This window comes from Babylonia areolata, chromosome 6, assembly GCF_041734735.1.
Source record: "Babylonia areolata isolate BAREFJ2019XMU chromosome 6, ASM4173473v1, whole genome shotgun sequence".
Classification (NCBI taxonomy): domain Eukaryota; kingdom Metazoa; phylum Mollusca; class Gastropoda; order Neogastropoda; family Buccinidae; genus Babylonia; species Babylonia areolata.
Genome location: NC_134881.1, coordinates 48,367,369 through 48,388,588, shown reverse-complemented (window position 1 = coordinate 48,388,588; position 21,220 = coordinate 48,367,369). Strand labels below are relative to the sequence as shown.

Below are 21,220 nucleotides of genomic sequence, written 5' to 3'. Positions count from 1 at the left end.
TATGGCTATTTTCTAAAATCATTCTAATGTAATATTTTATTTTTCAAGTTTAAAATTCACTTTTATTGCACTGATATTTTGAGTGGATGGACTAGTCCATGTTGCCCTTGCAGTCCACTTCATCAACAATGTTGTTAGTTCTCATGGCATGGAATTTTGGGAAGCAAGAACAAGATTTATAAAAAAAAAAAAGTTCTGCTGATGTTCCAGAGTCAAGTAGTTTATATTGATAGAATTATTATGAACTGTATATATTTATATAATGGAATTAGTGTGCACTGGTTGTTGCTACATATCAAGTCTTTGTTCCCCTTCCTACCCTTTTTGTCTTGTATATAGTTGTGATTGTTAAAATCGTGAATGGATAAACTGTTTTAGATAAGAGTTATAATTCCACATCCAGGTTCATCTTTGCCGCCATCCAGATCACAGATCTTCAGGACACAAGCTATCCATACCAAGTCGTCGGAGCATAGAACAACCCCCAAACACAGTATTGTGGTTGTAGCAGATGGGTCAGTCACCATCAAAGACCCAGATCCAGAACTGACCAGACTGAACACAATTCCCACTTTTGAGCCAATGATAAAATCCTCATTAAATCTGGTGAGTGGCTCTCGTGATCAGGAGTCTTTGGAAAAACTGGACCATCACAGCCTTCTGCTTATGGCACTTCGTTACCAGGACCATCTCAAGCAGCTGTCTGAGGCTGTTGCTTTTGATCAGAATGCTTTGTGTGTTCGAATCAAGGAAGTAAGTTGATTTCTTTCTTTCATCGCATAATATCTGTGTAAGTGTATTTTACTTTTTAGTGTTTTTAGTAAACAGTAATGATCAGTATTCCATGTTGGCGATACTGTGACTCTTAGGAATCTGACCACTATATTAGTTTCCCCTTTAAAATGTTGGATAAATTGAAATAGGAATTATTGGAAAACATTCACTATCAAATGGTAAACACTGATGTTTATGACACATTAATTTGTTATAATGAGAAATATAATTTTTTCTTGTCCTGAAAACAAGTATTTTATCTGGCAAAGTGAATGATCATTGGATGCTGTCACAGGCTTTCAAATATTGTGAGATTTCAAGTGAAATGAAGGTTAAATACTTATAGTTCACATCTGGAAGCAAGTTATACCTTGCATTGTATGATGCAAGTGTTGCTCAGTTTTGTACATTAATATACTCATAAAGTAGGGACATTATAATTGATATCTAATAATCTATGCCTTTGTTTCACTAAAAATGGATTTCTTTCCATCATTTTAAATCCTTTTTTCTTTTTCTTTTTCTGTCCCTTTGATCTGTATTTGTCCAGGAGATGTTGGTTTCTGTGGCCAAAATTATATTTTTCCCCAACAGATTTTGTGTTAAGTATCTCTGTTGTGTTCCCCCATTGTTATCAAGGATGACCTGTGAGTGTTTAAATGTGGTTACTCTGATGCCCAATGTTCTAGATGCTTTACAGGTATTTATTATCATATTTGTCCATTCAGAGCCACAGCTGTGTATATACATGCTCATCTTAATTACATATTTCAAAAATCTCATTTGTGTGTGTGTTTGCATACAATTTTGATTAGTTTGTTTGCACATGTATGTATAATATGCACTAACAGTTATATTCATATATTAGATAATCAGTAAAAAAAAAAAAACAACCTAATACATAGTTGTTGCATTATTATATAATTATCTTCATCCTGTTTTCTTATGCCATAACCACACAAAAGGCATTGTTGGGTTGATGCACAGAAGTGTTCTGCTATCATGAATAAAATTTTTAAAAAATTTTTAAATATTAAAAAAAAATAAAAGGTTCATGACACAAACCTCAAATAGGCAGGTGTTCGGTTCTGCTTTGTTGAACATTAGTGCTTAGAATTTAGTTACAGATGATGATCATGTTCAGTGCCACAACCACACACATGGCCAGTGTAGGGTTGTGGCTTGTGGCCATTTTGATTTCAACTGGTGATTTCTAAATATGGCCATGAATGGCTCTGAATAGGTGCATTTATCACAACATATAATAATTGGACATTTATTGTGATCAGTGTTGTTTTTTTCTTTAAGATGGACAAGTGTAGATCTCCATATATTGAATAATTTGTAAATGACCAGTATACTTTCGTTTCTTCACATTTTTGTATGCATATTTCTCTTAGACTTTTTGTGTGTGGCAAAAGCTTTTGCATGATCCTCTGTTCTTGAAGAATCCCTGGGTTCCATAAGTCTTCATTCAGTGATTTTTGTAAAGTCTCATCTTCTCAGTCTTGAGCACTTGCAGTAGCAGCACATATAATGTGTATTTAAGTTTATCTGTTAGTGTTAATGACACTCTGTCACACTCACTTACACACATGCGCGCACGCAGAAATATGGTCAAGCTATGTGATTTTTCATCAACTGTATTTAAAAAAATAGATATGCACAATTGTCATAACAATGTATTACCATTTGTGAGTACCTGGGGTAATCTTGATTCAATCAAGATCACACAGAAAGCCAGTGGTCACTGTGGGTGGATGTCCATTCCTTCTACATGTATTACCCGATGCTTTTCTGCCAAGCACTGACTGATAACTAGCTTCTTTCTTTTTTTCTTTATTTTTTATCAGACGCATGATGGTCCAGTACCCCCAGAGTGCAGCACTCATTTGCTTTTCTTTTTCTTACTGTAAATTTATTTAGATTTACAGTATCAGTTATGTTGCAGGTGACCCACATTATCCAAGTGGTAAACAACAAGTTGCATGAGGAGGACAAAAAATACCTAAAGACTGTGGAGCAGTTTGAGCGAGTGACAGAAATGGTGACTACTCTGAACAAAGTCAAGACTGCATTGGATCATATTGTTCCATGTATGAACCATTTGAATCAACTTCTTCCAGCAAGTGAACAGTTGGAGCCATGTGCTGTCAATATCACAGCAGGAAACCGAAGCATCCAGACATCTTGATTTCTCAATTAAAAAAAAATATTATTCTAACAATTATTACCAGGATTTCAAGAGAAAAAAAATCTGGTTGTGGTGGAAAGAAAGAATTTTATTATATGATTTTCTGGACTTCCATTATTATTTTGGAGGGGAAAAAACTAAAACTTATTGGTCTTATGTCTTCCAGTTTTTGTTATTGTTTTTGTTGCTTTTCTACAAGTGTAGGGCATGTTGTTAGGTTTTGATGGAAAGAATAGAACAGATAAGAAACTAGCATCTTACCATCACATTTGGATTGCAAAAATGTGTATCAAATTTATTAGATACAACACTCCTATAGGTGTCAGAGATATCTTTGGTTGTGAATTATGTTACAGAAAATTAGAATAGGAACACAAATGTCTGGGTGACAATGACTCACACAGGTATCATAAACTAAGTAGTACATGTTGAGAAATTAATCCATTTATTCAGTTTGAACACACACACACACACACACACACACACACGTGTATGCAAGTGTACGCGCTCATGCGCTCACATGCACACTCACACATGCAGTCACTCACACACAGACAAAGGACACTGACACTGAAAGGAAAAAAGATGAGAGTTCATTCTGAAGGTAACTAAACTTTAAGATCACTGGCTGTAACTGCATGACCCCATCAGTGCTGGCACAGTTGGCATATTCCTGTCACATGATCAGCACTTTTTCTGATATTGAGAGTGTGGATGTCAAGACCTTGAAGATGTGATGGGAACTGGATATGGTGAGTGAAAGTGACAGAAAGACGCACACATAAAGAAATAACCTGTAGTGTAAAATTTACGGATCCAGACTACACTTGTTAAATATTAAGAATTGCAAAGAAATATGAGAAAGTGCATCAACCACTGGTCTAAAAAAAGATAGGTGGAGATATTTTTAGATTGTTGGTGTTTGCTTTAATTCACCTAAAACAAACATTTATTGGATGAAGATCACAGTTCATCTGATGAGAATACAGGCTTTTTACAGCATGCAGTATTTGGATTGGACACGATGAAAATATCGCTCATTGCAAATACATGATCTGGGTAGAGAATAGATTCAGAACATCCATTACAACTGCATGGTTGAAAGGACTCTTTGATGGGTGCTATTATTTGGTATTGAACGCAGTGTACAAAGCATATTTTCACTCTTCCATTTGTCAACAATTTAACATGTTCCAAGGTGTGTATCATCACCATGCGTGCTGGTATACCATTACAGTGATCTCATGGAACGAATCTGATTAAAATATAATTCTGACATTTCATTATGATGTAAGAGGGACAGTAACAAAAACAGTTTAGTTCAGAAAAATTGGGATGGCACAAAGGGAAGAAAATAAGTTATTTTCAAAGCTCAAGTTCACTGCTGACATTTCTTAACATATGGCAACATAGCTTTGAAATGATGGACATTAAGTAAATGTTCTCTTTAATTTTTACTTGCCATGCCCAGACTAATTTTGATACAGTTCCTGTGCTGACAGTGCATAAGGAGCTGTGGTGGTTAGGTTACACTGCAGAAGAGACTGCTTTGTAGTGGAGTCATTTTGTGGTGTTCAGTAGAACCTGGTCTGATTCATCTTCATACAGGAAACCACCTAAGCCCCCTCATATCCCTGACAATAGTTGCATAGTCATTGACCCAGACTGAGTGAGCATCACCTCTGGAATGGAGACTGCCACCATGTCTGGCGTAAATCTGCTGACTCCGAGTCTGAAATCTCTTTCACAAACACACCGCAGGTGTGGAAGAGGGTAAATTTGAAACGGACTACCATCAGATCAGGAATTCAAAACCAGTTTTGTTATAAAGATGATTTGTGATACTGCTGCTGCTGCTGACCATTGATCTGATCTATTTATGTGGGCCTGAGATTATATAAAATTTATGTGGCAGTATTATTTGCTTTCAAAACATATCACATAATCAACCATGTCCAGACACAGAATCATATAGTATTGGTAAAGGAACTTGAGCATCACTGTCAAACATACATATCTTTGAATGGATACTAGACTGGGTGCTTCCCAGTGACTGCTGAATTCATGCAGTCTCCTTTTACCCAGCTTCTCTCAAATCCTTTTTTTTTTTAATAAAGTTTTTCATGCTACTGTAAACTTATCCATACTTCAGTTGTGATATTACTTTGAATTCTGTGAATCGTGGGGGTTTTTAATGCCTAAATTATTTTCATTCCTTATTTTCCTTTTCAGTAACAAATCATGTTATGAAATGTGATTTGGTTTTTTGTTTTGTTTTTTGTGGGTCACATGAAATCCCCAACCTGTCTGATTTTATAACAAGGCAGCTGCCCCAAGAGATCATTTTGTATGCTGCAACTGAATAATATCTAAGTGGTATTAGTATTGCATCTTTATTGCCCATAAGAGCACAAAGCCTTGCAATTTTACATCTTTGTTATGTGTATTTGCTGTTCAATGCCTGACCAGTGAGTTGGATTCATGTTTAGTTAGCCATCTGTCTGATTTTTGTTGTTGTTGTTGTTGATTTTTTTTTTTTTTTTTTTTTTTTTTTTTTTTAAAGCAGATGTTATACAGCATCTTATGAACCACATTATTTGACACCTCAAAACTGCTGTTTATATTCCTCATTTGAGAAAAGATACATGTGTGTGTGAAGATATATAGTTTGCCCTCCATATGAAGACATTGTGTGTGAAGATAGTTTGCCCTTTAGATGAAGACGTGTGTGTGTGAAGATAGTTGCCCTTCAGATGAAGGTGTTCTGTGTGTGTGTGAAGGTACACGGTTTGCCCTCCAGATAAAGATATTGTGTGTGTGTGTGTCAAGATAGATAGTTTGCCCTTCAGATGAAGGCGTTTGTGTGTGTGTGAAGATAGTTTGCCTTCCAGGTGAAGGTGTTCTGTGTGTGTGTGTGTGTGTGTGAAGATAGTTTGCCCACCAGGTGAAGGTGTTGTGTGTGCGTGTGTGTGTGTGAAGGTACACGGTTTGCCCTCCAGATGAAGACATTGTGTGTGTGCGTGTAAAGATAGATAGTTTGCCCTTGAGATGAAGGCGTTTGTTGGTGTGTAAAGATAGTTTGCCTTCCAGGTGAAGGTGTTCTCTGTGTGTGTGTGTGTGTGTGTGTGAAGATAGTTTGCCCTTCAGATGAAGGAAGGCATTGTGTGTGTGTGAAGACGGGTAACTAGTTTACCCTTCAGATGAAGGTGTTTTGTGTGATGATAGTTTGCCCTCCAGGTGAAGGTGTTTTGTGTGAAGATAGTTTGCCCTTCAGATGAAGGCGTGTGTGTAAAGATGGTTTGCCTTTCAGATGAAGGCGTATGTGTGTGTAAAGATAGTTTGCCCTTAAGATGAAGGCATTTTGTGTGCGTGAAGATAGTTTGCCCTCCAGGTGAGGGTGTTCTGTGTGTGTGTGAAGATAGTCTGCCCTTCAGATGATGGTGTTGTGTGTGTGTTTAACCTTCACTGGCTATCGTGGGTCATACACGACCCAGAAGGGTACAAAAACGCAAATATCTCAGCCAATTCTTAATATTTTTCTACGGAATTTCAGAAATGCTTCCTACACCTAAAAGGCCAACTTTTGCCAAAAAATGAAAAAAATTCATTAATTAGTTAATGAGTAATTAAAGGTGGCATTTTAACTACACACGGACGCTTGTGTGGGTCGTGTTTGGCCCATGCTTTTTAAAGAGGAAAAAATGTGGTCACCCCACGAAAGCTCGTGTGGGTCATGCACGCCCCATACCTTTTTAATAGTGATTTCAGAAGGTTTAATTTGCAATTAGTGAAGGAAAATAAAGAAGTTTTACTTTCAGTAGCCTCACTACCCCACTACTCTCCCACTACCCGCCCTGTCCCTTTCGCCTGTCTTCAGCTATAACCCCCTTCCATCCCTCTCTCAAACAGCATGTACTTGTGTGACTGAATATCTTTGATTGTGTGTGTATAGGATGCTACGAGTCATTTATCTCTGTCTCGCTGTCTGTCTGTCTCTCTCTGTGTCTGTCTCAGTCTATCTATCTGTGTGTGCATAAGTAGGGTTTGTATGTATGTGCATGTGGCGTTATGCGTTTGTGTGTGTGATCAGTTGTGTGTGCGTGTGTGTGAGCGTGTGTATGTGCGTGTGTGTGAATGCGTGAGCATGTGTTTCTTCTGAGTGTATGTGTTTGTGTGAGTCTGTGTGTGCGTGTGTGAGCGCACCTGTGTGTAATCAGTTGTTACGATATGTTTTCCTTTTCTATACTTTGTTATAAGCTTTGGAGGAATATACAGGTTTTTGTCTCTTTACAAAGTATGGGTTGTGCACGATCCACACAAGCTTTGGAGGAATATACAGGTTTTTGCCTCTAAAAGGTATGGGTCGTGGACAACCCACATGAGCTTCCGTGTGTAGTCAAAAGCGACAGCAGTATGGGTTGTGGACGACCCACATGAGCTGTGTGTAGTCAAAAGTGACAGCCAGCGAAGGTTAAAGATAGTTTGCCCTCCAGATGAAGGTGTTCTATGTGTGTGTGTGTGTGAAGGTAAACAGTTAGCCCTCCAGATGAAGGCATTGTGTGTGTGAAGATAGTTTGCCCTCCAGATGAATGTGTTGTGTGTGAAGATAGTTTGCCCTCCAGATGAAGGCATTGTTGAAAAAAGTGGAAGTTTTACATAAACTACATTTTAGCTGATTGACGAAATCGATGCAACATTACATTTTGCAAAATCAAGGTTTGTTGTGTTGTTGTTTTCAAATTTGAACAGATGATAGTTTTTCAAACCTGAATAGAAGATAATTTTTCATATTTGATATGTACTTTTTACTCTTCAGTCAGTTGTCTGGGATGTGTATACATGTTTGTGCGTGTGTGTGTGTGTCAGTTGGTGTTTTTCCTTCTGCCACACATAATCTGATCTGGCTACTTACGCTACACAGATTGAGGGAAAAGTAAAAATGTCTGCAGAAAAATATGTACATTTGTTGTGTGTGTGTGTAAAGTGATACCTCAGTGGACATACGGTTTTCCCCAACTTTGTGAATTTAAATAGAAAACTTGTGTAAGGGTCATGTGGAATATTTGATGGGATAGTATAAATGTAAATAAAAGTACAAACATAAATTGTAATTCATGTACAAGCACAAAGATGACAGGAATTTTAACATCCATAAGTACATGTGTGTGTCAGCATGCATGTATATTTGAGTGTATCTTTGTAGTATGTGTGAAATGGCAGTCTCTGGAAGTGTATTATTTTCTCCAGCTCAGTAAATCAGTTTCTCTTTCTGTAATCAGTTTCACCAAGCTTCACTCTGCTTTCCAGATTTTCAACAAATCAGTTACTTGCATCAGGAATAGAAAGCTGGTGATGATAGCAAGTGGATATAGGGTAGTGTTCCGGGTCCAGACTATATGACTGTGTTGTTTCTTAACATCAAAGCATGAAGTAGATATGTTGGGCTTTGCAGAAATATAGAAATGTCATCTAGTATCAGCAGTCCAGTTTAACTGTTTGTGCATGTGACAAGTATTTGTTGTTGGTAAGAAAAATGTACAGATCCCTTCACATCACAAAACCAACTGGGTTCAGATTTCACAAGTGTGCCAAGTGACATGACAGGTGCAGTCCTTGAACATGGGAACTATTTCTGCTTCTTTCATCTTTATCTTTTGCATCTGTTTTGTATCTCTTTGCCTTCCCGTTTCCAAAGACCTTATAGGTGAAATTCCATGGACGCCCCCAAAAATGTAAAATTCGCATGCAAAGAATTCATACAAAAAAGCCACCCATCCATAGACACAAAATTTACCTGCCAGGTTTGATTTTAACCATGGCAACATTACAATCAAAGCATGAATTCTGAGTGCAGCTGTGTTAATAAGAGGAGGTGTGAAGTATATATATGAGTAAGCATCGATTTAAGGTGAACAATATTGCTCAGGCAGCAAAACTGCTTGCGGGAACCTGTCAAGGAGCTTGGTTTTGATGGCGATCTCATCAAGAAATACATGCTGGCAACAAGGGAGCAATTTCCTCAGGAAATGGACCTGGTAGAGGGGGGTCTGCCTCAGCCCAAAGATTGGTCAAATTCACATGAGAAGACAAAAGTTTTGCTCCCATATGCAAAAGAAAAGTTCTGCAGCGAAATGTGTGTGAAATTCGGGTATATGAGTTTATGCATTGACAAAAAGGTCGAGGCACCTTTTTTCTTTCAGTGCAAAATTCCCATGCAAATTTCACATAAGCATTTAGATCTATGGAATTTAACCTTAAATGCGTGTGTGCATGCGTGTGTGAGGGAGTGAGAGTGTGTGTATGCGTATGTGAGGGAGTGAGATATATATATATAGAATCACTGACTGATATACGATATGATATTAACAGAGAGCTTCCATTCATACTTAGAACAGCAAATGTAGTTTTCTTGAAAGACTGGAAAGCAATGCAAAATAAAACCCCGAGTTTTGGAGAAAATTTTTTTTATTATGTCAATAGTCTTGGTCACAAGCAACTGACATCAAGACAGACAGAAAACTTAGAAGAAAGTAAATTAAATATACTGTGGCATTGCTTTGTCATTAAATGTTTACTGATCCCTTCATAACCATTTTAATTGCACCAGCCCACAATTTAATTTTCTTTTATCTGATAATGAATGTGAAAAAATCTTTATGAAACATCTAGACAAGTGGAATAAATTTAGAACTGACAAATCACTGGTCTATTAATTCCACAACAGTTACAAATATAAGCTTAGTTGACGATGGAATGCAGAGTTGAGTGTTATACCTGTCTCAAAACTATAACAATGAACCTGAATATATAACCAGACAGTATGGAGATCTAGGTTTCACCATGCATCACATTTTCTGTCCTCTACATATTTTGTAAGGACATTTTGATTTTGACAATATATTGCACAGCCGCAATAAAGCCAGTGTCCCTTTCTGTCCATGGATGGAATGTGGGTCATGCTTTCATAAAATCTCTTCCTGTGCTTTGCAACTGGAAATGGACCACCCATTTGTGTTGGAAATGAATCTTTTTTGGCCCACAAAGTAAGATAAGGATTATCTTATACAGACCTGAACTTGTTTTTTTAATCTACACATTCTGAGTCTGTACAGACATCTTACTTTTTTTCAAGATAAATGTTCTGATATTGTTAAATTTATCAAGACTTGCACCTGTTTGTTTTCTCTTTAAAATGCATTTTTATTTTTATTTTTACTTTTTTTCCCCCCAGAAAACAATATTGTTTTTCAAGAAAAAAACACACAAAAAAAAACACAAAAAACCCCAGTGAAAACCACTTTGGAAAGGACAAAATGACTGAGAAACAGTTTCTTAAAGACTGTATGACTACGCCTTACACAAGCTATGATGAGAAACTTAAAATGTGTCAAGTCATCAGAGAGTTTTACATTCTCCAATGGAATGCAGAAGGGGTGCATAAGAAGAAACTTGGCCTGGCAGAAAGGATACACCAAGAAAATATTGACATTGCATGTGTCCAAGAGACACATTTGACCGTAAACCATCACTTTCAAGTGAGGGGTTACGAGACCATCAGGTTGGACCATGAGGAAAGAAACAAAGGAGGGGTGTTTGTCTTGGTGCGGAATTTCATCGCTGCACAAGAACTCAAGATTAACACCAATCAACAGGCAGAGATCTAAGGGGTTGATATAGTCTTTAAAGAACACAACATCAGGATCTACAATGTCTATTGCCCTCAAGATCGTGATCTTTCCCTCACATACATGAACATCCCAGACAACCACTGTGTGGTGGTGGGAGATTTCAACAGTCACTCAGAGAGATGGGGCTATGAGGAGACAGACAGGAGAGGCGAAGAAGGTGAGGATTGGGAGACTGACACACATCTTCATCTCATCAACCAAGAAGATGATGAACCCACCTTCTACTCTAGACGCTGGATGACCACATCAACACCAGATCTAGCGTTCGTCACCAACGACCTGTTCATCAGGACCACAAGGACAGTCCTCAAACAGCTTGGAGGAAGTGACCACAAGCCCATAAAACTATCAACTTCAACTTGCAGGCTCCTCAAGCAAAGTGTCTTCCCCACTGGAATTACAGAAAAGCGGATTGGACTCTCTTTAAGACCCTCACAGATACATACACAAAGCCAATCAACATCAGGCAGAAGGACTCGAACAAGATGGTTCACGACTTCACAAAGGCCGTCTTGAAAGCTGCTATAGAATCCATCCCAAGAGCAGCACGCAAAGACTACAAGCCCTACTGGACGGAGGAACTTCAGAATCTGGAAGATGCTGTTACAGAAGCCAGGGACCGAGCAGAAAAGCAGCCATCACTGGAGAACAACATAGCGCTGAAGGAAGTAACTGCCAGATACAAGCTGTCCTGTGCACAAGCTGCAAGAAAAAGCTGGCAAGAGAAAACTGAAAGCCTAAATCTCGACAAGGATGGCAGCAAGCTGTGGAAACTGGCTAGAACCCTCAGCAATGAAACAACAAGTCACACCACAATAACAATACAAGAGAATGGAAATTACCTCTCTGGAAAGAAAGCAGCAGACTACTTCATAGACGTCTATGAAAACATCAGCAATCTGGAAGTCCCTCCTGAACATAAGAGCTGCAGTGCACAGGGCCCAAGGTGAACTTCATGAGAAAGAGCCCCAAGAGGAAGTCATGACCTCAGCTTTCACAGAGAAAGAGCTGGAGGAAGCGTTGCAGAGCCTCAACCTGAAGAAGTCACCTGGACCAGACAGAATCAGAAATGAAATGATTCTGCATCTTGGGATGAAGAGCAAGGCAGTCCTTTTAACAATCTTCAACTCCAGCTGGAAGATAGGATCAGTCCCACAGTGTTGGAGGGAAGCAGACATGATCCCCATTCACAAAAAGGGAAAGGACAAGTCGAAGGCTGACAGCTACAGACCCATCAGCCTTACAAGCTGCTTAGGAAAGCTGATGGAGAGACTTGTCTGGCACCTAGAGAAGCAACAGCTGCTGAGCCCTGAACAGGCAGGCTTCCGCCAACACAGATCAACAGAAGACCAGATCACATTCATCACTCAAAGCATTGAGGACGCATTCCAAGAAAAGAAGAACACGCTTGCTGTCTGGATTGACATGGAGAAGGCGTTCGACAAAGTCTGGAAGGACGGACTCAGGCTCAAACTACAGCGATGTGTGTCTGGGAGGATGTACACCTGGATCAGCCAGTACCTACACAACCACCAAGCCCGAGTCAAGATTCAGGGCCAGAAGAGCAAGAAGAAGGTGCTGAGACAGGGAGTACCACAAGGAGTCCTTTTGCCAACGCTGTTCCTCATCTTCATAGATGACATCGTCAGAGAACTGCCAAGAGGGGTCAGAGGAGCAATTAACGCAGATGACCTAGTACTCTGGTGCTCTGAAGAGTACACCACTACAGCACAGGTACGCCTCCAGACTGCGCTCAACAACTGGACCAAGGAATGGCTTGTCTCTGTCAACTCAAGCAAAACAACCTACACAGTCTTCAGCCTATCGAGCAAGAAGCAAGAGGCGAAACTGACACTGAACAACCAAAGGCTTGCAGAGGAATCCACACCTACCTACCTGGGAGTGACCTTTGACCGCAGGCTTACTTGGAAACAGCAGATCACCAGATGCTGTAGCAGGGCCAAGCTGAGACTGGTGATCATGAAGAAACTTGCAGGGACGGACTGGGGGGCTGATGAACGTATCCTAAAGACAGACTATACGGGGAGAGTCCGACCTGTAGTTGAGTATGGGACATCAGCATGGGCATCAGCTGCAAAGTCTAACCTCGACCATCTCAACAAAATACAGAACCAAGCTCAGCGTGTCATAACTGGCGCCATGAGATCCACCCCAATCCTGAAGATGGAGGAGACCACTGGGCTACAGTCACTGGAGGGCAGAAGGGACACAAAGATCCTCATCCAGGCAGCAAAATTCAAACGCCTTGAAAACCATCCAATGAACAACAGAATGAGCAGACCCACCAAGAGCCGGCTGAAAAGAGGCAGCTTCATCCACCAGTCAAGACGCCTTGAAAGACAAACCCCAGTCTTCATGGAACACGAAGCAAAGCCTATCCCAGCAAATGTCACCAACCCATCTTGGAAGAGGCAGGTATTCCCAACAGTCGTCACCAGCATTCCCGGAGTGGAGAAGAGAGGAACACAATCAGACACCCAAAGGAAGGCCCTGGCCATGGAGTACCTCCAGGAAGACTGGACCCATGTCTTTACAGATGGCTCCGCCACAGAAGCAACGAGGGATGGTGGAGCTGGAATCTTCCTCCAGTACAAAGACGGAGATGAAGAAATTGCAATCCCAACAGGAAAATACTCCACCAACTTCCGAGCTGAGCCCTCTGTGAGGCAGCCACAAGAGTCTTGCAGAACTCCACAAGAACAACAGGGCAGGTGGTGGTGTTCTCAAATGCTCTCTCCGTGCTCCAAGCCCTCAAGAACTCCCACTGCAAAGAACAGAACCATCTCACTTCAGCCCTTGTTGCCCTGAGTGTCAGAGTGGAGAAAGTGGTGATACAATGGGTACCAGTTCACTGTGGCATCAGAGGCAACGAAAAAGCGGACATTCTGGCAAAAGATGGTGCACAGAAGGAGCAGGCCAACAAACTGGTGTCATACGATGAAATCAAGACAATCATCAAGGCACAGCAAGGAATAAAGTGGCGCCTCCAGCACCCCAAATATAACCCAGAAGACAGATTCCATTTGCTGGAACGATGGGAACAGGTCAAGATCTTCCGCCTGAGGACTGGACACAACCGCCTGCTTCACCACATGCACACAAAATTTGACATTGGACAGAGTGGAGAGTGCCCTTGTGGTGAGGGACCAATGACAACTGACCACATTCTTCAAGACTAGGATGCATGCAGCATCCAGGAGGAAGTACTGGCCAACACCGACAGCAGTGGAAGCCAAACTGTATGACACCCTGGAGGAGCTGCAATGGACGGCAGCCTTCATCGAGGACACCGGGCTGCTCATCTAATGGGATACGAACAAGGAAGAAGAAAAGAAGGATCAGAGAGTTTTAGACTGGATTTCTTTTAATGACACTTTACACCAGTGTCAGAGGTTGTCCTGGAATTTCAAACATGAGAGTACTGGTAATGAGTTTTTGAACATGTCTTGGGGTCTTTATCAAGCCAGGAAGCATGGCCAGGGATAGAGTACTGCATTTTAGTGTCACAAAACATGTAATTCAAAATCACACAACATACTGATCAACTTCCACAGACAACTTCTGAATTTTGGCACAAGTCTAAAACCAAGGCATATGTAGTTCATGGCAGATCTGAAATGTCACTGTTGATATGAATGACTGTAGATCTGATATGTGGGGGATTCGGGAAGAAATCAATTTTTTTCTCAGAAGACACTTGGTTCTGTTATCTTGCAATAAAGTTTCACATACAATATCAGACACTTAACTGAATAAGCTACATTGACAACAAAGTTAAATGAAAGCATATAAAAATAACAAAAGACCAGACAAAGAAACAATATGCTAACAAACTGTCATCTTGACACAAATGTCTTAGATTCACATATATTTCTTTACTGTTACCATGTGGTTTCTGATAACTGATGAAAAGCAGAAATAAAGCATTTACAAAGAGTTTCCATAATGATCATATAACTGACAGTATGATCCTAAACAACAGAGAACAAGAGTAAGCGTCCACTCAACCAGCCGCCGTGGCGAAGTGGTTAGCGTCGCGGGCTGACGGCTGGGAGGACGCGGGTTCGAATCCCAGCGGAGGTGGGTTTTTTGGCCCGTGGCCGGCTCCTACCCAGAGTTGAGTGTGCTGTGGGCTTAAATGGGGAGACTGGGACCACACAGTCGAGTGTCATCCGCTTCAAGGATGCGTCTTTGGGTGTGCTGCTCTAATTACCTGACCAACACTGCAAGTGTCTGTATCTCTCGGGCCTGGTTAACGCCGGGATATCATTATGACAGGAAGTGTAGAGTACAGCCTTGTCACGCAGTCCCAAACCAAAATGGACCTCTATAGCAACATCGTCATCATCATCGTCATCCTCCTGCTCCTTCATCGTCATCAATATAAACAAAATAGTCTCAAAGTCTGTGGCCTTTCATGCCCTGCTCTCATGGTGACCTCAGTTTCGATACCCCTCCACTTCCGTGCTTGGGGTGAGTCCTGTCAATGTCGTCAGTGTCGGCAGATTCATGGGGGGCTGTTGTTTGAGGGACGTGGTGGCAGCCTCCACTCTGGGAGGGACGCTCACTCAGTCTGGCTCCGCGACTAAGCCATTATTGTCGTTAGTAGGGGGCTTAGTAGGTGGTGTCCTAAGTACGTTAAAACAGAACAGGCACCACTGAACACCACCGAAGTGACTCAGCAGCAGTGCAGGGTCTCCTCTGGTGTGTGGCCTCCTGGCGACCTAACATCGATGGTTCCCTGTGGACTGCCAACGCTGGAACTGCGACGGATGAACCCGGGTGTGGCTGTGTATGGGGGAATCTAAATGAGCGGCGTGGGAGTAATGCCACAGAAACGGTGCAGATGATGGGGCAGCAAAAAAAAAAAGAAGAAAAAAAAAAAAAAAAAGCGTCCACTCTTAATTGATTGAATGAAACAAAACATTTTTTAGAATGTACCATAAGAATATTCTTAGAATGCACTATGTACTATAGAATTTAAAAGATACTTTATGACTGCACAGAAGACAAAAATCATTCAACAATGATGAGATTTTCACTGCAATATATGCAACAACAAACAAAATTACCTTTTTTGCCATCTTTATGTTGTGCTGCTTATCTTGAATCTCCAAAACACAGTCAGACATGTACTCTCACATTCCCAGCACTGACATTCCAAGGGAACCCACCAAAAGATGCCCTTTTCTGTTGCCAAGTGACTTTTGTGGCATTCAGTTATGTATGTGCTGATTTAACACACACTTCATCACTTCTCTCATTCTCTCACCTCAACAACTTTAGCTCTCTTTCAGAAAATAGTCTATTGAATTTGATATGATGTCAACCAGGCCCAGGTGTCGGTCAATAAACCTGAACATTATGAAAGCAGCATTTGTTAAGAGGAATGCTTTGAAATGTATGGTACTTGTCTTCCCATTAGAGTTTCTAGCACATTAACCTGGGTAGGAGCCAGCCAAAGTAGATAAATCCCACAATGATATTCCTGATAAACTGGGTTTGAATCCACAATCTCACAGGTGTAAGACCATGACACTCCAACAACACCACAAGATAGTCAAACCATATCAATGTTCCAGATCACCACTGCCACATGCCTATCATCATCTTGTCCTTTTCTATATCCAAATTTAATATCCTGGGTCTAGAAGTATCTCTTTTTTGTAATCATTGTGTTCAAACAGCAAACATAAACACACAATCACATGCTTTGCTGATGACTGTTTGGTGTAGCATGCTGCGGTGCAAAAGTAAATCTGAACAACCTTTTCCTGGTCTCTTCAAAAATGTTGGGTTGTTTTTGTTGTTGTTTTCCACCTTGGGCCTTGGGAAAGGTGGGAAGGCCAAAATGGTTTCATCATTTCCAACAGATGAACTTCATACTGATTAGTATGAACCATTTCTAAACTGAATCCAAAAGAAAAATTTTAAGTAGCAGAAATTGTTGTTTAAATAACACGACACTGTTCAAATTGCAAAAACAGGACTGAGAAGCAATAAATCTATCCCACTCTCAAAGTGAGTTTGGGGAAACATTGTGACAACACTCATATGTGACCAACTTAACCCAGAGGCAGATATGTAGGTTCTAGGTCTCATATTTTTAAATCACCTGCTGAGCAGACCTGACTTTAAGTTTAACAAACAAATGGCAAAAAAAACATCATACTACAAAAAAGGCTTCGAGTTCAGAGAACTGGTGTTGTCTTAAAGAAAGACTTTCCTAACTCAAGAAAGAAATAACCATATTTCTGCAGTCTATTTCAGTCATTTTCACCCACTGTCAGTTTTAATTTAGAGTTTGCAGCCGACTTTAACCAAGGATCTCAAGTGAAGAGGAAGTGTGAAAGAAAATAGCTGGATTGGAACACAGTATCATCATTATTTATCATTGTTGCTTTTAAAGCAAGCCATTATTGCCCAGCTGACCTCATGGGACCACATGGGGATGACAAGAAAGTCTTAATCAATCCCATGTAAGTTGAAAAAGAGGGGTGGAGGTGAGAGGGGGGGAGGGGGGATGCACAAGAACAATGATGTTCATGCACATGTCTGGGACACATCTCTGATGTTGACCATTCTGTCAAGCTTGCCAGAGGATTAAAAATAATAACATGAATTCAAATATGATTCCAAATTACAAACAAAATTATTATATAAATAACTGGCATACAATACAAAAAAGAAAAAGCTACCTTGCAATTTGCATGTTTTTGCTGCAAAAAAGTATATAACATAATAAAAAGGGTTCTATTTTCAAGTCCAGAATATTTTTTCTACTTTTTAAGACTTATAGAGGAAGTACAGGTGAATGGACCAGCAAGGCAGAAAATAAAAAAAGGAAGAGAGGGCATGACAGAAAGAAAGAAAGAAAGAAAGAAAGAAAGAAAAGTCTCAAAATAGAGAGAAGAAATGAGGAAATTTCAAGCACTGAATTTCCAGAGGGTGAGGATACTATTTATACTGACAGAGCACCCTGCACACGGTGATCAAAATACAACTGGTTTTAAAAAAGAGGCAAGAAAAAAATTGAAATGTACTCAAGGTTCTCCATATAAAAGTTATTCACTGCAACCAAAACAAGTAATGGCCTTTTCATCTTTTCAGGTCTAATCCAGGTTAGCACCTGCAGTGAAAATTTCCAACCTATACAAGAAGCAGCAGCTCCCCCTAAACTGGGGAACAATACACAGAAACTAAAATTGACTGAAGTAATAATATGAAATACACTGTTAGATTCTCTCCCCCACCCCCTCACCCCCAAATGTCTTTGGTAACCAACTCAACGTTTCATGTCTTTCATTACAAAAATGACACATGTAAATGTGTGTGTGTGTGTGTGTGTGTGTGTGTGTGTGTGAAGCAGCAGGTGGATTCATTTTCCCACAAGCACTGTGTGTGTGTGTGTGTGTGTGTGTGTGTGTGTGTGTGTATGAAGCAGCAGATGGATTCATTTTCCCACAAGCATGCAGTCACAGTAATCATACTGATCATGTCATGATGAAATAGACACAAACACACTATGACACATGCATATTATAATCTAGATGTATATATATATATGTAAAGTGAGAGATACACACGCACACATGCATGAACACACAGAGGAGAGAAATGAGAGATATAAAGTGTGAAAGTTCCTTATTTTGGCAGTAAAAACTCAACAGCAAAATCTATCAAATATGCCAATTTTCAACACATTACATAATCATTTGGCAACTAGGATATGTTTGATGTATAAAGCCACATTAACATTTTCAAGGGAGGGTCTCAACAATAGTCAGTGTGAATATCAAAAGACTCAATTCAATTCAATTCAATTCATGTTGTTTAGAGCCCAGCCGACCGTTTAGGCCATCTCAGGGCTGATCAAAAGACTCAAAAACACTTCTTAGCAATATTAACATGCACTGCAACAGGTTATCAAAAAATATTGCACAAACAACAATACAAGGAACATACTAATCAAGATAGTTTGGTGGTTGTTTTTTTTAACAAAGGAATGCTCCAGCTCCAAATTACATACTGGATTGTGAAGGAATCAAAATAAAGTAGTAAGTGGTGATCCAGAATACACATCAAACCTCAAAATATATTTTAAATGACAAAACACATACATATAAACTCCATGTTTGCAAAGCTGTATATTCAACCAGGTTTAATTAAGTAGGACTATAATGTACTACGTAGGCTACGGTGTGGGGGGGAAGGGGGTGGGAGGGAATGATGGGAGGGTGTGTGTGTGTGTGGGGGGGGGGGGGGGGACTACTGACAGATTTATAAAGATCCTCCTGAAAACAGAAAGATGGTCTGATCTATCCCTTCCATGGAGTGGTTAATCTGTCATCTTTGCATGCTTCCTGTGGGATTTAAAAGCCTGTCTACACTCTGAATTCTTACCTTTCGCTTGCTTTGACCAGTGCGCAAAGAAACCTGGTGGATCACCTGTTCAGTCTGTGTTGTGCCTCATAACAGACCTTAATCAACTATCATTAACTTCCTGTCATGAGAAAGGAAAAAAGCCCAACTCAAATACAAATGAACTGTAGTTATGTATATCTATAGTGGTGCACTGCTGACCCTTTTCACGCAGCCCTGATAAAATAAGCAGATTCTTCTTCTTCTTCTTCTTCGTTCATGGGCTGCAACTCCCACATTTACTCATATGTACAAGAGTGGGCTTTTACCTGTATGACTGTTTTTACCCCGCCGTGTCAGCAGCCATACTCTGTTTTTTAGGGTAAAATAAGCAGATGAATGAGGATGTAGAGTGTTGGCCAAGTGGTAACACATCCGCCTAGGAAGCAACAGAATCTGAGGGTACTGGTTTGAATACCATAATCACCAGTATTTTCTCCTTTTCCACTAGACCTTGAGTGGTGGTCTCGACGCTAGTCACTCAGATTAGACAATAAACTGAGGTCCCATGTGCAGTATGCACTTTGTGCATGTAAAAATTTTTTTAAAACAATAGGGTTGTCCCTGGCAAAATTCTGTAGAAAAAATCCATTTTGATAGGAAAACAAATAAAATTGCAGGCAGAAAAAATAAAAATACCCCCCAAAATGGGTGACGCTCTCAGTGTAGCGACAAGCTCTCCCCCGGGGAGAGTAACCTGAAATTCACAGGGAAATCTGTTGTCACAAAAAGAGTTATACAATACAATGAAATACAATAATTTCAATAACCTTCAGACTGCACACATCATCTTATATTACACAAGTGAATGCCTTCATATTAATAACATAAAAAGAGTTGAAACGAACCTTGCAGTTTTAAGAAATGTCAGTAAAGCAATGAAAAAATAAAACACTGGCTGATTATATGTCATGAAATGAAATAAAATTAAAATGTTTTGCATTTACTTGTAGTTCCTAACATATTTTCTGATTAAAGATTGTTAAATTAGGTGTTCAAAGACAGATTCCAGACATTTTACATCCATAGCTGGTGCACCACTTGTACTACACATACACACACACACACATGCACAGTGTCACACACTCACACATAGAAAAGTAGAGTAGACAAAGAATTCTCACTACTACAGTATTTCAGGTTCAAAGCATGCATGTACTTGCAGACATACAGGACATAAAAGTCTTTGATTGTTTTCAGTTTCACTTTCACAGGGAGGCATCACTGCATTCAGATTTTCTTTTTTTCTTTCTTTCTTTTGCGTTCGACAGCTACACAGTCAGGGTCGAAGTCCAAGGGATGTCACAAACTCAGACGTCCGGCGAAGATTGGCTACCGTCCCCCAGAGCTTGGTGTTGAGGTCAGCACCCCCAGGCCAGGACTGCTGTCGCATCTTCTCACACAGGGGGCAGTCTTGGAGAATATGGGATGGGGTCTGGTCAGCCTGGCCGCAATCACATAGGGATGTGGCTGCCACTCCAATCCTCTTCAGGTGTGCTCGGAGGCCACAGTGTCCTGTGCGAAGGCGGTAGATGGTAGTTTTGTGTTTCCTCTCCAGTGTCATGATGGGATCCTGGTGTGCCTGGTAGCCTCCATTCAGGGTGAGAATGTAGCAAGATGTACATGTGGATCCACCACTACCTCTTCGGCAGGACCGCAAGGGTCAAACTAGACAGATTCCACAGCAGAAAGGTCAATCTGCGTGAGGGTGTCCCCCCAGGGAGGAGTGCTTTCCCCAACATTGTTGTATATCAACAACATCAGAGACAACATCACGAAGCACGTCTCCAACAGTCTGCAATAGATGACATGGCAGTATGGACATCCACTGAACACACCAGCACGGCCTCCTACCGGCTTCAGGAAGTCGTCAGCAATATCGCTACATGGACAGAAGACTGGGGTCTTGAGCTCAACACCACAAAAACCAACGCAACACTCTTCTCTCTCTCCACCGCCAACGAGCAAGTCAAGCTGAAGCTCCAGGGACAGGTCTTGCCCCAGACGGATACACCAACATTCCTTGGCATCAAGTTGGACGCCCGCCTGACCTGTAGGCCCCAGATTGAGGAGATGGAGAGGAGAGGCATCCGCAAGCTAGCCCTGCTGAAGAAGCTGGCCG

At 40.6% G+C, this 21,220-nt stretch overlaps 1 protein-coding gene across 1 annotated transcript in view; it reads left to right on the top strand.

Moving 5' to 3' along the window:
• Positions 1-8,344, top strand: part of LOC143283109 (BLOC-1-related complex subunit 5-like) — a 48,615-nt gene extending 40,271 nt beyond the window's left edge. The window contains exons 2-3 of the mRNA XM_076589220.1: positions 404-753; positions 2,726-8,344. Of these exons, the coding sequence (XP_076445335.1) occupies positions 404-753; positions 2,726-2,968 (593 nt within the window). The 3' untranslated portion in view covers positions 2,969-8,344. The remainder of the gene's footprint in view (positions 1-403; positions 754-2,725) is intronic.
• Positions 8,345-21,220: the final 12,876 nt, after the last annotated feature.